The sequence below is a fragment of the Leuresthes tenuis genome, unplaced genomic scaffold (assembly GCF_036924035.1).
Source record: "Leuresthes tenuis unplaced genomic scaffold, fLeuTen1.0.hap1 SCAF_18, whole genome shotgun sequence".
Lineage (NCBI taxonomy): Eukaryota > Metazoa > Chordata > Actinopteri > Atheriniformes > Atherinopsidae > Leuresthes > Leuresthes tenuis.
This window is the reverse complement of record NW_027325372.1, coordinates 3,947,832-3,962,732: the sequence shown is the minus strand read 5'-3', so window position 1 is coordinate 3,962,732 and position 14,901 is coordinate 3,947,832. Positions and strand designations below refer to the sequence as shown.

General features: G+C 44.7%; 1 protein-coding gene across 3 annotated transcripts in view; it reads left to right on the top strand.

Annotated features, from left to right (window-relative positions):
- The window catches only part of pvrl2l (PVR cell adhesion molecule related 2 like), a 361,767-nt gene that overhangs the window by 163,826 nt on the left and 183,040 nt on the right, over positions 1–14,901 (top strand). For all 3 annotated transcript variants that reach the window (XM_072369839.1, XM_072369838.1, XM_072369837.1), the window contains exon 6: positions 27–175. In XM_072369839.1, the coding sequence (XP_072225940.1) occupies positions 27–175 (149 nt within the window). The remainder of the gene's footprint in view (positions 1–26; positions 176–14,901) is intronic.

Here is a 14,901-nt window from a genome sequence, read left to right as displayed (position 1 = left end):
TTCATCTTTTCCTTCCTCCTCTCCAGGGCTTCCGGTTCGTTGCCAGAAACAGTCGTGGTAGAAGACAACAAGCTGACAGTGAGGAAGGTGGATGACGCCGTCAACACCACCTTCATCTGCGAGGTCAAGAACAAGCACGGAGCCAGCAGGCACCAGCTCACCACCTTTGTCATTGGTGAGTCTGTGAACACACACACATGTACATACTGTGCAGGAGGTGGAAGTATGCACAGATAGATGCAGATGCCATAGCTCTATCAGAGCAGATCACTGCCTGCACACACTGTGCAACATGCTGCTGGAGCTCCGTAGTATGCAGGCAGGTTAAAATGCACACGTGCAGTTTCTCCTGCAGACACAGATGCAAATAAACGCACATACAGTCCACATTCCTCACCCACCACGTTTGCACTCATGCATCCACAGAAAGTTGACTCTCTCGCTGACACGCACACATGCTGGGATCAGAGCTGATCTGAGAGCTGCAGGGATGCTGTCTCTCTCAATCTTCCCACTGGATGTTTTTCATACTTACTGACCGACATTCAGCGGGGCCTGGTGGAGGCTTTCAAGTGACTCTTCTCACACAGCGGGGCCAAGGGCCAATGTTTGTGACTTCAGATCCTCAAATTAAGCTTTAAGTAACCAGAGACCTGTATCTCTGCTGGGCCTGAATTAAACCCGAGTGGCGGTGCCTGAGTCAGGCCCACGTTAGACTGTTGGCCCAGCGGTGGACACGTCGATGTTGGGATTGTTGGAGTGTTTCTAAATTCTTTCAAAGGGTTCGAGTTGGTGTGAGCCAGTTTGCTTTTCTTTATTTTCTTTATAGTATTTTTACTAACACTTCCTCATTTCTTTCATCCTTTCTCCCCCTCTTCTGTCGGGTGAAGCGGTGACGATCATGACTTCATTTTTCCTGCTGGGGTTTGACTTTTGACGTGTCACACTCTGGTGTTTGGTCAGGTTTTTTTCTTCCTCCTCCCTTTGATGCTTTCATGCATTGATCGTAGATCTCTGCGCCCACAAGGACACAAATCCACAAACACTTCCACCTTCCAAGATGCTTCAGTGCATGCCGGCAAACTTTCCTCCTCTGTGTTCGCAGTGTTGCGCTCAACATCACTTGTTCAATGGGTGAAAATCCTCTCCTTCCCTCTTGTGTGCCTTTTTTTATTTATTTTTGGAGGAATTACTTGGATTTATCACCATGTTGAGCTTCACAACAATACATGATTTGAAAGAAAAAAAAAAAACCAAAAGACAGCGAGAAAGCTACATTTAGAAAATCCGTGGGAAATCTGAGCTGCAGATTTGAATTGTGTCCTCTGAAAACAAAGATGCTTTGTAGCCAGGCTGTGTGCGGGGAGTGTGGGAGGTTCAGAAGTGGCTAAGCTGCTACTGTTCTTGCTGGAAGCGTAGCATTGTGACTGACTCAAAAGTATCAAGGAGGGTATGCTTTCCCCATCTAACACACACACACATGCACATGGCGCTTAAAACGCAACACTTAGCTCACCTAAACCCTGCACAAAGTCATGTAAAACCTCCACACTTGTACTTGGAACACTTTGCGGACTCACTTTTTTTTTTTAAGTACCTGAGATCAAGGCCAGACTTTGTGATTCATCCTCCTCGGTGTTGTACGTGTTCTTGGTGTTTCGTGGTTGACTTGTGTTCTGCAGAAGCAAACATCTCGATGGGTGTAAATAACATAGTGAGTCTAAGTTAAAGAAGGTGAGTGCCAGACTGAAGCAGACACGATGTGGGCTGACAGAACACTTCACCGAATGTTTAAACTGTCACCTTTTTCTGAAATAACTTCCCTAAAGTACAAGCAGAGTTGCTGCAACCTTGCATAGAAGTGTGGTAATCTGCTCTGTTACATGTGTTTAAACACAAGCCTCCTCAGCTGCGCCCTTAATCATGTCTTTATTGAAAGTTTTGTCTCTTTGTTACTTTAAAGTGATGCAGGATTCTTCAGTAAATCAGTTCAACAACTTGGCTGATTTATTATGAAGCTTCTAATTCCACGTGTCACTCCTTTAACCTGCCTTTGAATTGTTGATTTAAGCCAACAATGAGATGGGAATGAATGGGTAAAACCAGCTCATTAAAGCCAGTCTGTGATCTTAAACCCATATTATGGGTTGGCAAAAACATTGAATCATTGATGTCTCATATAAGGAGAATGACTTGTTTTATGCAGCTCTTGCAGCTACATCAGTGTGTTAGAGATTCACTCTCCATGGACAAACACTGAAACAAGACTGTTGGATTAAGTTTACATGCTTATATCTGCTCCCACAGAAAATCTAAATGTTTAAAAAGGCTGTGCCGGTGCAGTGCATGTGCTAGTCCCTGTTATGTGAAGACATCAGGACAACAATGATACATATAAGAATAAAAAATGCACTATAAATAACCTGTCATGGAAGCAGGTGAATCAAAGACTGCAATCTGAATCTTCCTCAAAATAAATTGCACCAAACTCCCTCCTGCAGGCCAGTCATCAGATTTGCAGCCAAATCATTATTTTTTTCCTTTTCCATCGGTCCAATTCTAAAAGAAACCCAGAGGGGGGGGGAACTCCCAATGCTCCAGATGGCCAGTATGCCACTCGTAGTGAATCACAACACGAATGGATCATCTTCGTGGAAATTCTTACATTCACCGTCATGTGGGTAACTAATTAAAGCGCTTAACACAATGAAGAAATGAATCATGCTTTTTTTAAGCTCCTTTACAGAACATTTTAATTTGTATCATCTGATGCCAAAGAAGCACGTTCTGCAGCAGTTGGTTAGTTCAGGTTCCTTCTTTATATCTAACCATCTATCTGGTATCATCCATTCAGTTTGGGCTGTCCATGAAGGGATAAAGGCGGGGCGGTTTGTCCATAAGGGCGATCAGGCGGTGGTGGTTGTGACAGTTCTGGACAGTTTATGTCGCTGTCCAGTCAGCGTAAGGCCGTGCTCCCTGAGGTGCCGCCCCTTTGGAGCGATTTCAGGTTGAATAATCAGCCCAACTGCTCCCATACAGTCTCTGTGGGTTCCCCAACGTGCTTTGGTCATACGTAACGTGGAGATAGCTAGCATAGCTAGCGTAGCCACCACATGCTAGTCCTTTTGTACGGAGTAATTCAGTTGTTTCATTGAATGAAATCCCCTTCAGTGGGCGTAGCAATGAGGATAAATCAGGACCTCTCAGACCAAATATAAATATAAAACCAATTTCTACCAAGGGAGGGAAATTCTATAACTGAGGATTTTCACGGAGCTGGTACGAGCGTTAAACTTGGCTAACAGCCAACGCTTTATTCTGCTTTTTTTTATGTAAATAGTCTTTGATTAACAACAGAAATTGTAGCTATTCGTAATGGAAAATCAACGCTAATATAAAGTAAATAGCTGTAAATAAATACTACGAATGTTTTCAACTTGTATCTGGTCTTAATTAAAGGTGAAGCAGATATCTCTCCATGTTCAAAGGTATCTGAACTGATTACCTGCTGGTATGTGGCTAAAAGGGGAACATCTTTATCTTGCTATCTCGTGCTTATATGCGGTGTTGGTGATGAAATGAAATCATTGTGACTGACTTGCTACATGTTATTTTACCCATTGAACGGGTCACTTTAGCCATCATCCCTACTATTGCCCCCCCCCAGCTGCTGATGGATATAAATGATGGCCTGGGGGGCGTCATCCTCATCCCTTATTGGTCCTTTAGCACACGAGCAACATAATTACTTAAAGTCTGCTGGTGGCTTCGTTGTGATTTTTCCCTTAATGTCAGAAGTGTGAATAAAGTTTGTTGTTGTTCATATTCAACTCAAGACGGTTCACAGTCTGGAGGAAATGATTTGGAATCGAATTATCGTCACATTTTATTTAGTTGCTCACTTCATTCTGTGCCCTGGTGTCAGTAAAAAGAATAATAATACAGAAATGTATTGATATGAAAACATTTCCTCTATTCATCGTTATAGATTTAAGGATAAAATAACTCCAGAGGATGCATGGGAACTATGCTTTGACTTTTAACTTGACTGTGAATCCTTTAGTGTCAATTAACATTTAATTTAAAGTGAAATGGGCCGCGTAAATCCATGTTTTGCACTTAATTTTTGATGCTGCAGCTAAGTTCAGCAGGTTTTTACATATTTTACTTGATTTAAGTTTGAATATATTTGAATTTCTGCAAACTTCAAAGTTCATCTTATCTCAAAGTAATCTTATATTTAATGTATTCTACATATTCTCTTCTTTGTGTGCTCATATTCTTCTTCTTGTATGAATTTATTGCTGTACTTTAACACCAGATTTGATCTTTTGATCGCCAAGTGCTAAACTCTGAAGGTACAGTATCGGTGTTTATTATTGGGTGGCACGGTTGAAGCTATCTATTGGTACATCACTGCTAACGGACATCTGTGCATCTCATTCAGCCGGTTCACCCCAGTGTCCTCCCAGCACTGTGAGTATCGACGCGGCAGCCTTTTTCGATGGCGTTCCCTCAGAAGTCTTCTGCAGCACCGCCGCATGTATTGAACCAATTACTTCAGCACAAGACACAGCTTTGGTTGGGGAAGGAAATCATTACAATTGACCCCTCTACAAAGAAAGTTGCCTGTTGTAAAGGTCAGTGCAGTTATCTGCTGCTGCAGAGGCTGCAGCCAGATGAATAAAAGCAGGTTTCAGTGACGCTAAACTGTGCTATATAAAGAATTTGAGATTAGTTTATTGTGACTTAAGGTTGCACTTTTTATTCTTGAGTGCAGCTAACATAGGAGTCTTGGAAAGAAGGCTTTTATGGGAGGTTTCTTAGCCTAATGGCTCATCTTAAATCACCATCCATTCAAAAGGGAAAAAATTAAGCTTGTTTTGATCCAGCTTTTGTTCGTTTACCCTCTGCTTTACCATTACGAATCCACCACTTGCCACTAAGTGTTGCAGTCTCTCAGCATGAGATCTAAACTGTCAGGCAGAGAAGGCTCCGTCTCTCAGTAATGAAGCAGTTAATACCTCAGCACTGTACACAGGCCCAACACGTTCAGCTGATTTCCCTGCTGAGAACGCTCCTCTCTCTGCTGTTACATGGCAGATGAAATTGCCGTGCTGTCTGGTGTTTCTGCTGTCTTCAAGCAGCCATCACGAGTCCTGATTCCCCCACAGCCAGAGCCACATGAGGAGGTGGTGTGGGGATTCACGGGAAAAGGAAAGTAGTGAGGAACAGTGACAAAGAGGAAGGAAGAAAAGGGCTGAATGAAGAGCTTTTATGGCCTAATCACTCTCAGTTCATTTCTTTCTCGTCTATCCTGAGCTCACAGGAGTAAACATTTCTGTAATTCGTCTGGAGACTTTTGTGTTTTTCTGACAGGAGTGAAATGTACACAGCACCCCCCCTTCCTCTCCAGACAGATATCCCACAGCCCCACCCTGGACCCCATCCGTCAACACATGCATGATGCCAGCTATGCATGGCTTGCTTGGTTACCACGGCGCCAGCTGGATCTGCCCAGGGCACTGTGCACAGAGAGTGGGAGAGGATGTTGGCAGAAAAAAATGATTGGAGTGGAGGATGGGCGGGGGGGGGGGCAGCGGAATAGAGACAGAGATTGCAGAGGGGCTGAAACCAAGATAAAGGCCAGCGCTCGGAAGGAGACGGGGGTGGAAAGGCAGAGAGAGATGGGGAGGTAGAGACAGGAGAGGAGTGGAAGTAAGAGCCTCTGAAAACAGATGACCCTGGTTTAGTTTGTAGGAATGAGCTTGAAGGATGCTGTGACCCCCCCCTGTCCTTTACCTCTCTGCCCATCACTTCACCCCTTTGCACAAGAAAAGTCCTTTCATGGGGAGTCCAGCTGGCGCTGGGCTGGGGGCTGTGTGGCTGTTCAAACACACACACATTTACATGTTCAAACACACAGTCACATCGAGATGGACCAGTGGAGAAGCGTTTCCTGGATGGCCTGCAGCGAGTGAGATAGCCGTCCGCTGGAAAGACACGTCCTCACTTTGAAGACACACTCAGTGTTTCGCACATGCACACCCAGACAAACTGAACCATGCAGCGCTGTGCATAAGATAATCAGATGATGTAGCCATGGGGGGAAGATTCTGGCTCCGACTCACTCTGCCGTAAAGCCCCAGCTAACCTCGGTACAGGCCTGCTGAAGCACGCAGATACACACTGTAGCAAAGACTCCTGGAGTCTCAGGAAGTATTCTGCACTCCAGTGTTCACATTCCATCGCTTTGACTTAAAAACGCGAGCATGAGCAGTGTCCACGGTGATATCTTCAAGAGTTCATAGAGGGCAAAGGAAACCTGATAAGGTGTTGTCACACGACTCCGCTGCGGTGCTAAAACTCCCCAAACTGAAGTAGGTGTGCTCAGCTGCACAGCTTCAGCCTAAAACCAACAAGCACAGTCAAAAAAAACACATTAAGTACGAATCCTCTCACACACACACGTAAATACAGAAGCCATAGCTAATTACTGTGTCTGCAGCATTTTGTGGCTTCCTGTATGAATGTTGCTCTTGTTAACAGTCGGTAAATTGCCGGCTATTTAGACTTCTCATCTAATCTCCACGTAGCAATCGAGCCGATCCAGTTTCCTCCACTCTGGGATAAAACTGGAGGAATGACATGCTGTCCTGCTGAACGTCACGTAGATGCATGAACAGTAACGTGTAGACTTGAGCTTAACTCTAATTCAGGCTTTCTGATATTTATAGTGGAAGAGTTTCAGTCCTATGTAAGATGAAATGGTTTGTTTGCTCACTTTTCTGTCTCCAAGGAGATGTTCCCATCGGATCTATTAGTACGGTGTTATTCATTTATTCAAACAGTTGAACAAATTTTAGAAGCTGTGCCATTTCTTTGTTGTCATCTCATTACTATCGCTGCCTGTATTCGACTGGTCTGTCTGATATATCGCAGCTGTTGGGTTCTGAGTGGTGTTTCTGCTAAAATAAACGATGCTGCCAGAGTGTGACTGCAGCACAGCATGATGTGTGTGTGTGTGAGCAAACAAGGACACCAGGAAAAACCATTTTAGTCAAGACTTGTCGAGTATTTTCACAATTCTGGGTAAAATAAGACGTTGGAGTACGACACACACAGGGAGAATCGGGCAGCGAACTTCATCTTTAATCTTCAGCTCTGCGGTTCTTTTTAAAGCAAGATATAAAAGGCTTTACACAAGATTAAAGTCAAGTTCTTTTTCCCTTGTTAACGCATCCATGAGATGTTTTCTGTGGCTGAGGATGTCTGAAAGGCGAGGTCAGACAGTCTGTTCCACGTGGCACATCGGAGGAGCCGGTTTTTACATCTAATGCTGTGAGGAGCCACCGAATCGAGATGCTAGCATAAGCCATGGGGAGAAGTTGGCAGAAGCTGGGAGGAGAAGCTCCTTGGTGTGTTTTGGTCTTGATTCTGTAAGTTTTCATACCTGGTGTTTGCAAATTTCACCCAAAAACAGAATTACCAGAATTAACCAAGCAGGTCTACAAACCAGTGCGTCTTTTAAAAAAAAAAAAGTGTTTTCTAGTTGTCACTTACCTTATTTGAAGAGAAGCTTCAAGAGGCTAACCGTTAGCCTTTCTAACGTTAGCCTTTCTAACGTTAGCCGTTAGCCTTTCTAACATTAGCCGTTAGCCAGTCCTTTCTCTCTAACCAAGTTACACAAAAGCTACGATTTTGGCGCTTTTCTTTCTGTGTAATTTGGATCCTTTGGATGATGTGCCCCTACTTTTTTCACCTGAGGACATTGAAGAAAACGGATTCGAAAGTAAATAATCCACTTCGTTAATGCCGATGCCTGCCATTGTCAAAGTTTCGCCCGACACACACAATCAAGTAGAGTCGCGTGTGATTGGCCCAAATCTGCTGGCTTTGGGCTGTACAGATTTAGCCCAAATAAGCCGCAAATGGAGGGGGCGGGACTTACAACCTGTCACTCAAATGTCGAAGAAAAGTAGAGTGTAACCGAGTTGCTTCGCTTGGGCTGTAGATAATTAGCCCGTTTTCACCGGTTTCATGGGTTTCAGTTCAGATTTTGCTCCGCCTCTGATCAAAAATTAAAAAACAATTTGTTTAAAGTTTTTATTGAATTATTTATATATTATATTCTAATATTTATTGAATAATGTAGGGAGCCCTGTTAGCCCAATTTATACCAGCCGTTCCTGGTCCCGCACCCTTTCACAAGCTTCTGGTTTACTAGGCTGCGGCCTCTTTGGCTTCAGACTCCAGGGAGTGGACGAGCAGCAGCTTGGCACCTGAGCCTTTAAAGGAGCAGCAAAGATTTAGCGGATATTAGCATCACTTTACAAGCTAATAATATGATCAGTTCTCTCATATTGTTCAAAACAGTTGATTTCATATTGGTGAAAGCCATAGGGAGTGACTGCACCATCACCTGATACTTAATTACATGCGTTCTTGTATGATTTAACTTCCTGTTTTTGAGGATCGCTCTCTGAGTCGAACACGTACAGCAATGCTATGAATTAGCACAATATTAGAGTTAGCCATTGAATAGCATGTTGGAGACAGGAAAGAGTAGCCATCTGGTCTAAATGTGGGTTGAATCTGGTGTAAAAGTGAAAGTTCTGCAGATGATTCTGACATTTAGCTGAGATTTCATGTGGCAATATGAACATATTCTACAGTCCAGAATATAAAGTCCAGAGTTTCTGTTTGTAGTGCTTTTTGCAACCCGCATGGACATGTAGGTAAACCTGGCACCGGTGCTGTATAAAGTGTGTTTTATCAGTGGAACAGTTGACATTGTTATTTGTAAATCATGCCAAATAATAAAAAATGTTCACATTTATGTTTTAAACAGCTGTCTGTATCGTCACTTATTCATAATTTATGCGACAAATTAAATAACCACATTCTCAGTGACTGAACAGTCACATATCTGCAGAAGGGATGACTGTGTCGTTACTAATTCTGGTAAACACTCTGTGGAAATGCTAAAGCTAACCCAACACGCCACCCAGCTCCTGGTGCAGGCTATGGTCATTGACTACTGCAGCACTCTCCTAACTGGTCTCCCAGCCTGTGCTGTGAAACCTCTGCAGATGGTCCAAAATAAGTCGAAGCGTCTGGTCTTCGATCAGCCTAAAAGAACACGTCACCCTTCTGTTCATTGAGCTCCACTGGCTGCCCTTAGCCGCCCGCATCAGATTCAAGTCACTGATGTTGGCCTACAAGTGCTTAATGGAACGGCTCCCATCTACTTGAATGACTCGGTCACTCCAGTCGTCTAGCAGCTCCTACACCACGCTCAACACAATCAGACTCTTTTCATGTGTCCTTCCACGGTGGTGGAATGACCTACCGAGCGCTACCAGAACAGGGGCGTCCCTGCCTAACTTCAATGAAGACCCAGCTCTTCAGAGAGCATCTCCTGCCCTGTACTTCCCTCTATGCCTGCACTCCATCTCTGCACCGTCACCTCTGACAGAGCCTGACTGGTGGTTTCCTTCTACGTAGCTTAATGTTAGCTTATTGTTAGCTTATTGTTAGCTTTGATGCTAGCTGTAATGTTATATCCTCATTTGTAAGTCGCTCTGGATTAAAGTCGTCTGCTGAATGCATGAACAGAAACATAAAGCTGTAATTCCTAAACCATCAGCCAGTGTATTTCTAGTTCTGGTCACAGATCGGATAAATGTTGAGGGTTGCGTCAGGAAGGGCATCCGGCGTGCAAAATGTGCCAAATCAATGATGCGAGATCGACTCGCTGTGGCGACCCCTGAGAAAGGGAGAAGAAGAAGATAATTCTTAGACGTTCGGAGCACGACTCAAACACTTTTTAACCAAAGGTAAATGTTGCTCTCGATGATTTTAACATGATATCTAAACTTCAGTTGTTTGTGTGACATATGAATGATGTCATAATGAGTTTAGACGGATATAAACGGGACTAAATGGAGGCTACGGCTGGTGCTCACTGGGAAGTGATGTTTTAACCAAACCCCAACCAGGAAGTGTTTTAGGAGAGAGGTGTTGTGTTATCTGAGTGTTGAACCTGCATCCTGTGCTGCATATAATGTCTCCAGCCGCCTCCTTGAGAGGACTCTGTGGCCTATTTTGAGAATGACCCTGGAATGCTGTTCTGTGGAAATGCTCATATGAGTCGATCTTCGTGGTAATTTTGACTGATGAACCATGTATTCGAATCATATCCAAGCTTTTTTAGGCTGCAAAACTTTTAAATATACAATTCTTAGAAACACAGATTACTTTTTAGAGGATTAATAACTGCAGAGGTGGGACTTTAAGAATGTAATTTGGCGACTGAAAAGTAGACCAAAATGTGATCAGACGGAGCAGAAGCAGGAGTGGAAAAACTGAAGATTAAGACTTTTAAAGGGACTTATTTCCTGGGCTGAGTCGTTGCTCATCTGCAGGAGCAGAATAAAGAGAGAAGCAACCAGGAGCCGGTGTTATGTGAGAAATATGTGATTGTGATCGTCAGAATTAGATTAGTTTGATTTAGAAACGAGGGTTTGACCTTCAGTTTCTGGATCTTGATGAGAACTGATACTATTTTTATGGTTGGTTGCTGAACTCCTCTCGTTTGTTTTATTCTCACTACTCAAAATCTTGGTCTTCATCGAGGAAACTCGCAGATTTTCCAGTGAACTCAATCCCTCAAAAATAAGAGGAGAGAGGTCAGCGGCTCTGTCTATGTATAGAAATATATTTCTCTCTGACAGCCGGAAACAAAGCCGAGTGGATCTGATTGAAACCTCCAGGAGTCACGGTGAGAGCTCTGCCGTCGGCCCCCTCGGTGTGACCGCCGGGGCCGTGGCTGCGCAGGGGTAACGTCTGTCAGGGAGATAAGAGGCGAGCAGAGGGCCTGCAGGCTGCAGCTTATCGCACACAGAGACCTGGAGGGAATACACAAGCACACGTATACACATCTGAGGGGGGTGGGAAGTCTTCTGTAAGCAAGATTTAAGGTTGGGGAGGTTTAAATCTCACCCTGGTATCACCGGGTGCACAGCAGCAGCAACTTCAGTCTATTTCCCCACGTGCCCCGCCGCAGGATCGCTGTCCAGTCAAATGATGGGTTTTAAAGGGAAATGGAAACATGCGCTGGTGGTTTGTGATGAGAGCTCATTGTGTGAGTGACGCGGTTTTCAAAGGCAGCACTCTGGGCTTGTATTAACTGAGCCGCGGCGTTTTGTTGTTCAACAGCTTTATCGGGCATTGAAATCGCAGCATTGTTTTGATATTTGAGTGTGTTGCTCAGCCACGAAGTGCAGATTTCCCACCAAACATTCAGAGTTGAGCTGATGTGCTCAGCTAGTGTCTGTTAATCAGAATAAAACCCTCTCTCCTTTCTTTTCCCTTTTTAAACCTTCTATAATCGCACAGAATATACAGATTCCAGCTTTTTCTCAGGGGTTTAAATATAGAGCATTTTTTCTTTTAAGTGCTGGATATCACAACAGTTAAAAAGAGGAAATCTAATTACCCCCAACGCGAGGCGGAGGCTGTCTGACTATCTGACATGTCAGCAATTAAAATACATTTATTCTTACTTTGTCTCTAAAGTAAACTTTTAAATACAATTTGTTGGTGTGGTTTGATGGAAAATAGGAATAACTTTACTGAAAGTAGGAGAACTCCTATTAATATTATTATTAGAGCAGACTGTAATTGGACCACACGAACACGAGCGACAGCAGCTCAGCCATGAAGTGTTCGGCCACATAAACTGACAGAGCAGGGTCAGAGGTCGCCAACTTTCTGCAGAGTCAGTCGCTACAGACCTTAAACTTAATGTGGCCTTCAGATCAGCTCAAGAACAGTGCGTAGAGAGCTTCGTGGAATGGGTTTCCATGGCAACTGCATCCAAGCCATACGTCACCAAGTGCAGTGCAAAGCGTCGGATGCAGTGGTGTAAAGCTGCCGCCACTGGACTCCAGAGCAGTGGAGACGCGTTCTCTGGAGGGACCAATCACGCTTCTCCGTCTGGAAACCTGATGGAGGAGTCTGGGTTTGGCGGTTGCCAGGGGAACGGTACTTGTCAGACTGCATTGTGCCGAGTGTAAAGTTTGGTGGAGGGGGGATTATGGTGTGGGGTTGTTCTTCAGGAGCTGGGCTTGCCCCCTTAGTTCCAGTGAAAGGAACTCTGAATGCTTCAGATACCAAGAGATTTTGGACCATTTCATGCTCCCAACTCTGTGGAAACAGTTTGGGGATGGACCCTTCCTGCTCCAACATGAGCACCAGAGCACAAAGCAAGGTCCATAAAGACATGGATGAGCCAGTTTGGTGTGGAAGAACCAGACTGGCCTGACCTCAGCCTGATAAAACACCTTTAGGATGAATTAGAGCGGAGACTGAGAGCCAGACTTCTGGAAGAATGGTCAAAAACTCCCATAAATACAGACCTAAACCTTATGGAAAGCTTGCCCTGAAGAGTTGAAGCTGTTCTAGCTGCAAACGGTGGGCCGACGTCATATTAAACCCTATGGATTAAGAATGGGATGTCACTTATTCCTCATTATACTCTGAAAAAGTATGGAGTTTCATGCTAACACCAGTTAGCACCAAACATGAGTTCCCTGCATAAGAGCTAATTGAAATGGACTGGGTGAATTTCTTGTTCTGTGTGGTAGGTACAAAAATTACACCTAATTAGGATTAGGCCTTTAATAAGCTTGAAATACAAGAGCTGTACATTTAGAAAAGCGTCTGTGTGTTACAGGATCAAATTAGCAGAATTAACAGAGGAAATTAGACCTTTGATTAACTGAAAGTGAACAAAAATAGAGTTCAAAAGGTAAAAATGTTGGAATGTGGAGAGTGCTGGTTCCACAGAATGAATGGAGGTTATTTCTACAGAGTCTTGTAGATTATTTCCTGGGAAGGAAGCCAAAAGCTGCTGTTTTATTTTCAGTCAGTAGTGATCAGCAGTGGTGCCGTTTTCTCCTTTAATACAGTTGTTGTTCTGGAGGCACAGCATTACAGTTATACGCTGCATTACCTCGAGAAAACAGGGTTTCTTTCATGAGAAGTCGCACGTAAAACAACTTCTCCTGTAGAATACACGGTGGCATTTGTGTTCATTAAAGACACGCCGTAAAGTGTAGTAACGGTGGCTAAGTTATAGATTAGAAGAGAGAGAGAGGTGACTGTTAGAGAGCAAAGTAGATCCACTTAAGTTAGAATGCATCTTCCTTCATCTGGTCCAACTCAAACGGGACATTTTACCGTTTTTGTGATGTGATTAATATCAGTAACAAGAGATTTTAACCATCTTTCCAGTGCAGTAATCAACTTCTGTTCAGGTTACTGCATGACTCTGGCTGGTTAGTTTGATATCATGTTAATGTTAATGTTTATGCATTTATCAGACGCTTTTATCCAAAGCGACTTACAGGTAGGCATGTAGGGTAAGGGGGTCTTGCCTAAGGACCCCTACTGGAGGTAATACCTTTCATGCAGGGGATTTGAACTCTAGTCTCCCACATGGAAGGTGGCAATCAAACCACTACACTATCCAGTCCCCATATCAGCTTTCTTCTTATAATAACATCCATCCATCCATAATCTGCTGCTTCTCCGGGGGTCGGGGGGGCAGCAGCCTGAGCAGAGAAACCCAGACCTTCCTGTCCCCGGCCAGTTCCTCCAGCTCTTCCAGGGGGACCCCGAGGCGTTCCCAGGCCAGCCGAGAGACAAAGTCTCTCCAACGTGTCCTGGGTCTTCCCCGGGGTCTCCTCCCAGTGGGACGGGCCCTGAACACCTCACCAGGGAGGCATCCAGGAGGCATCCTAACCAGATGCCCGAGCCGTCTCATCTGGAGCAGGGTTATACTCCGAGCCCCTCCCAGATGACCGAGCTTCTCACCCTATCTGTAAGGGAGAGCCCAGACCCACAGCTCGTGACCACAGGTGAGGGTAGGAACGTAAATCGAGAGCTTCGCCTTCTGGCTCAGCTCCTTCTTCACCACAACAGGCCGATGCAGAGCCCCCATCACCGCTGACGCCGCACCGATCCTCCTGTAAATCTCCGGTTCACTCATGAACAGGACCTGAGATACTCTTCCACTTGGGGAAGGATCTCCTCCCCAGCCCAGAGAGAGCGTTCCACCCTTTTCCTGATAAAAGGGTTTCCATTAACCAAACCAGGTCTTTACTTTGAAATATACTGGATGCATCTTTTTCCAGCCTTTTGATAAGCAGCCAGTTGAGTTGGATTCGGCTCTTTGGGACCGAGTTGGTTGAGTGAGCAGTATATGCTGTAAATATTTTAAAGACAGATACCTGTTTCACAACAGTCTGTGCCTGAATATTTCACATTTGGGGCCTATGTGGCTGACGCAGATTCTCAGGAAGCTCAGTGAGCTCATTGATAGAGCTGAGCCAAGCCAAGGCACTGGTTCCAATCAGGGTGAGGCAGCATGTGGGTGACTGTTGAAAGCACAAATGAGCACACGCTAACCCCTATGCTCGTGACGTACTGTTCCCACCGCCCCGGGCTGCTTTCCATTCATTCATTTCACTCTTTTCAGTGGTTTTCTGGATCTGCTCTCCAAAGCTGAACTTGCTCAGCTGTTTGGCTTCCGGCGGACTTACATGTAAGAGTTCACCTCACACATAAAGACACACCACAAGCATCCCAGGCAGTACATTTCTACTGCCCTCCTGTGATCTACATGCACAAACGCTCTTTTGCTACACGCACATTCAGCATTGGACTCATGCACACAGTCATTCTTGCACTGAATAGCCGGGTCGGATGCTCGTTGGTACCTGTAGCAGAAGCTTGGCAAGGGAGCGGTTCATGATTACCTCTGTGCTTCTGCTGCTGCTGCTTTCCATTTCAATGTTAAAGACCCTGGGCCACAACTCTGCTGTTTTCTTGCCT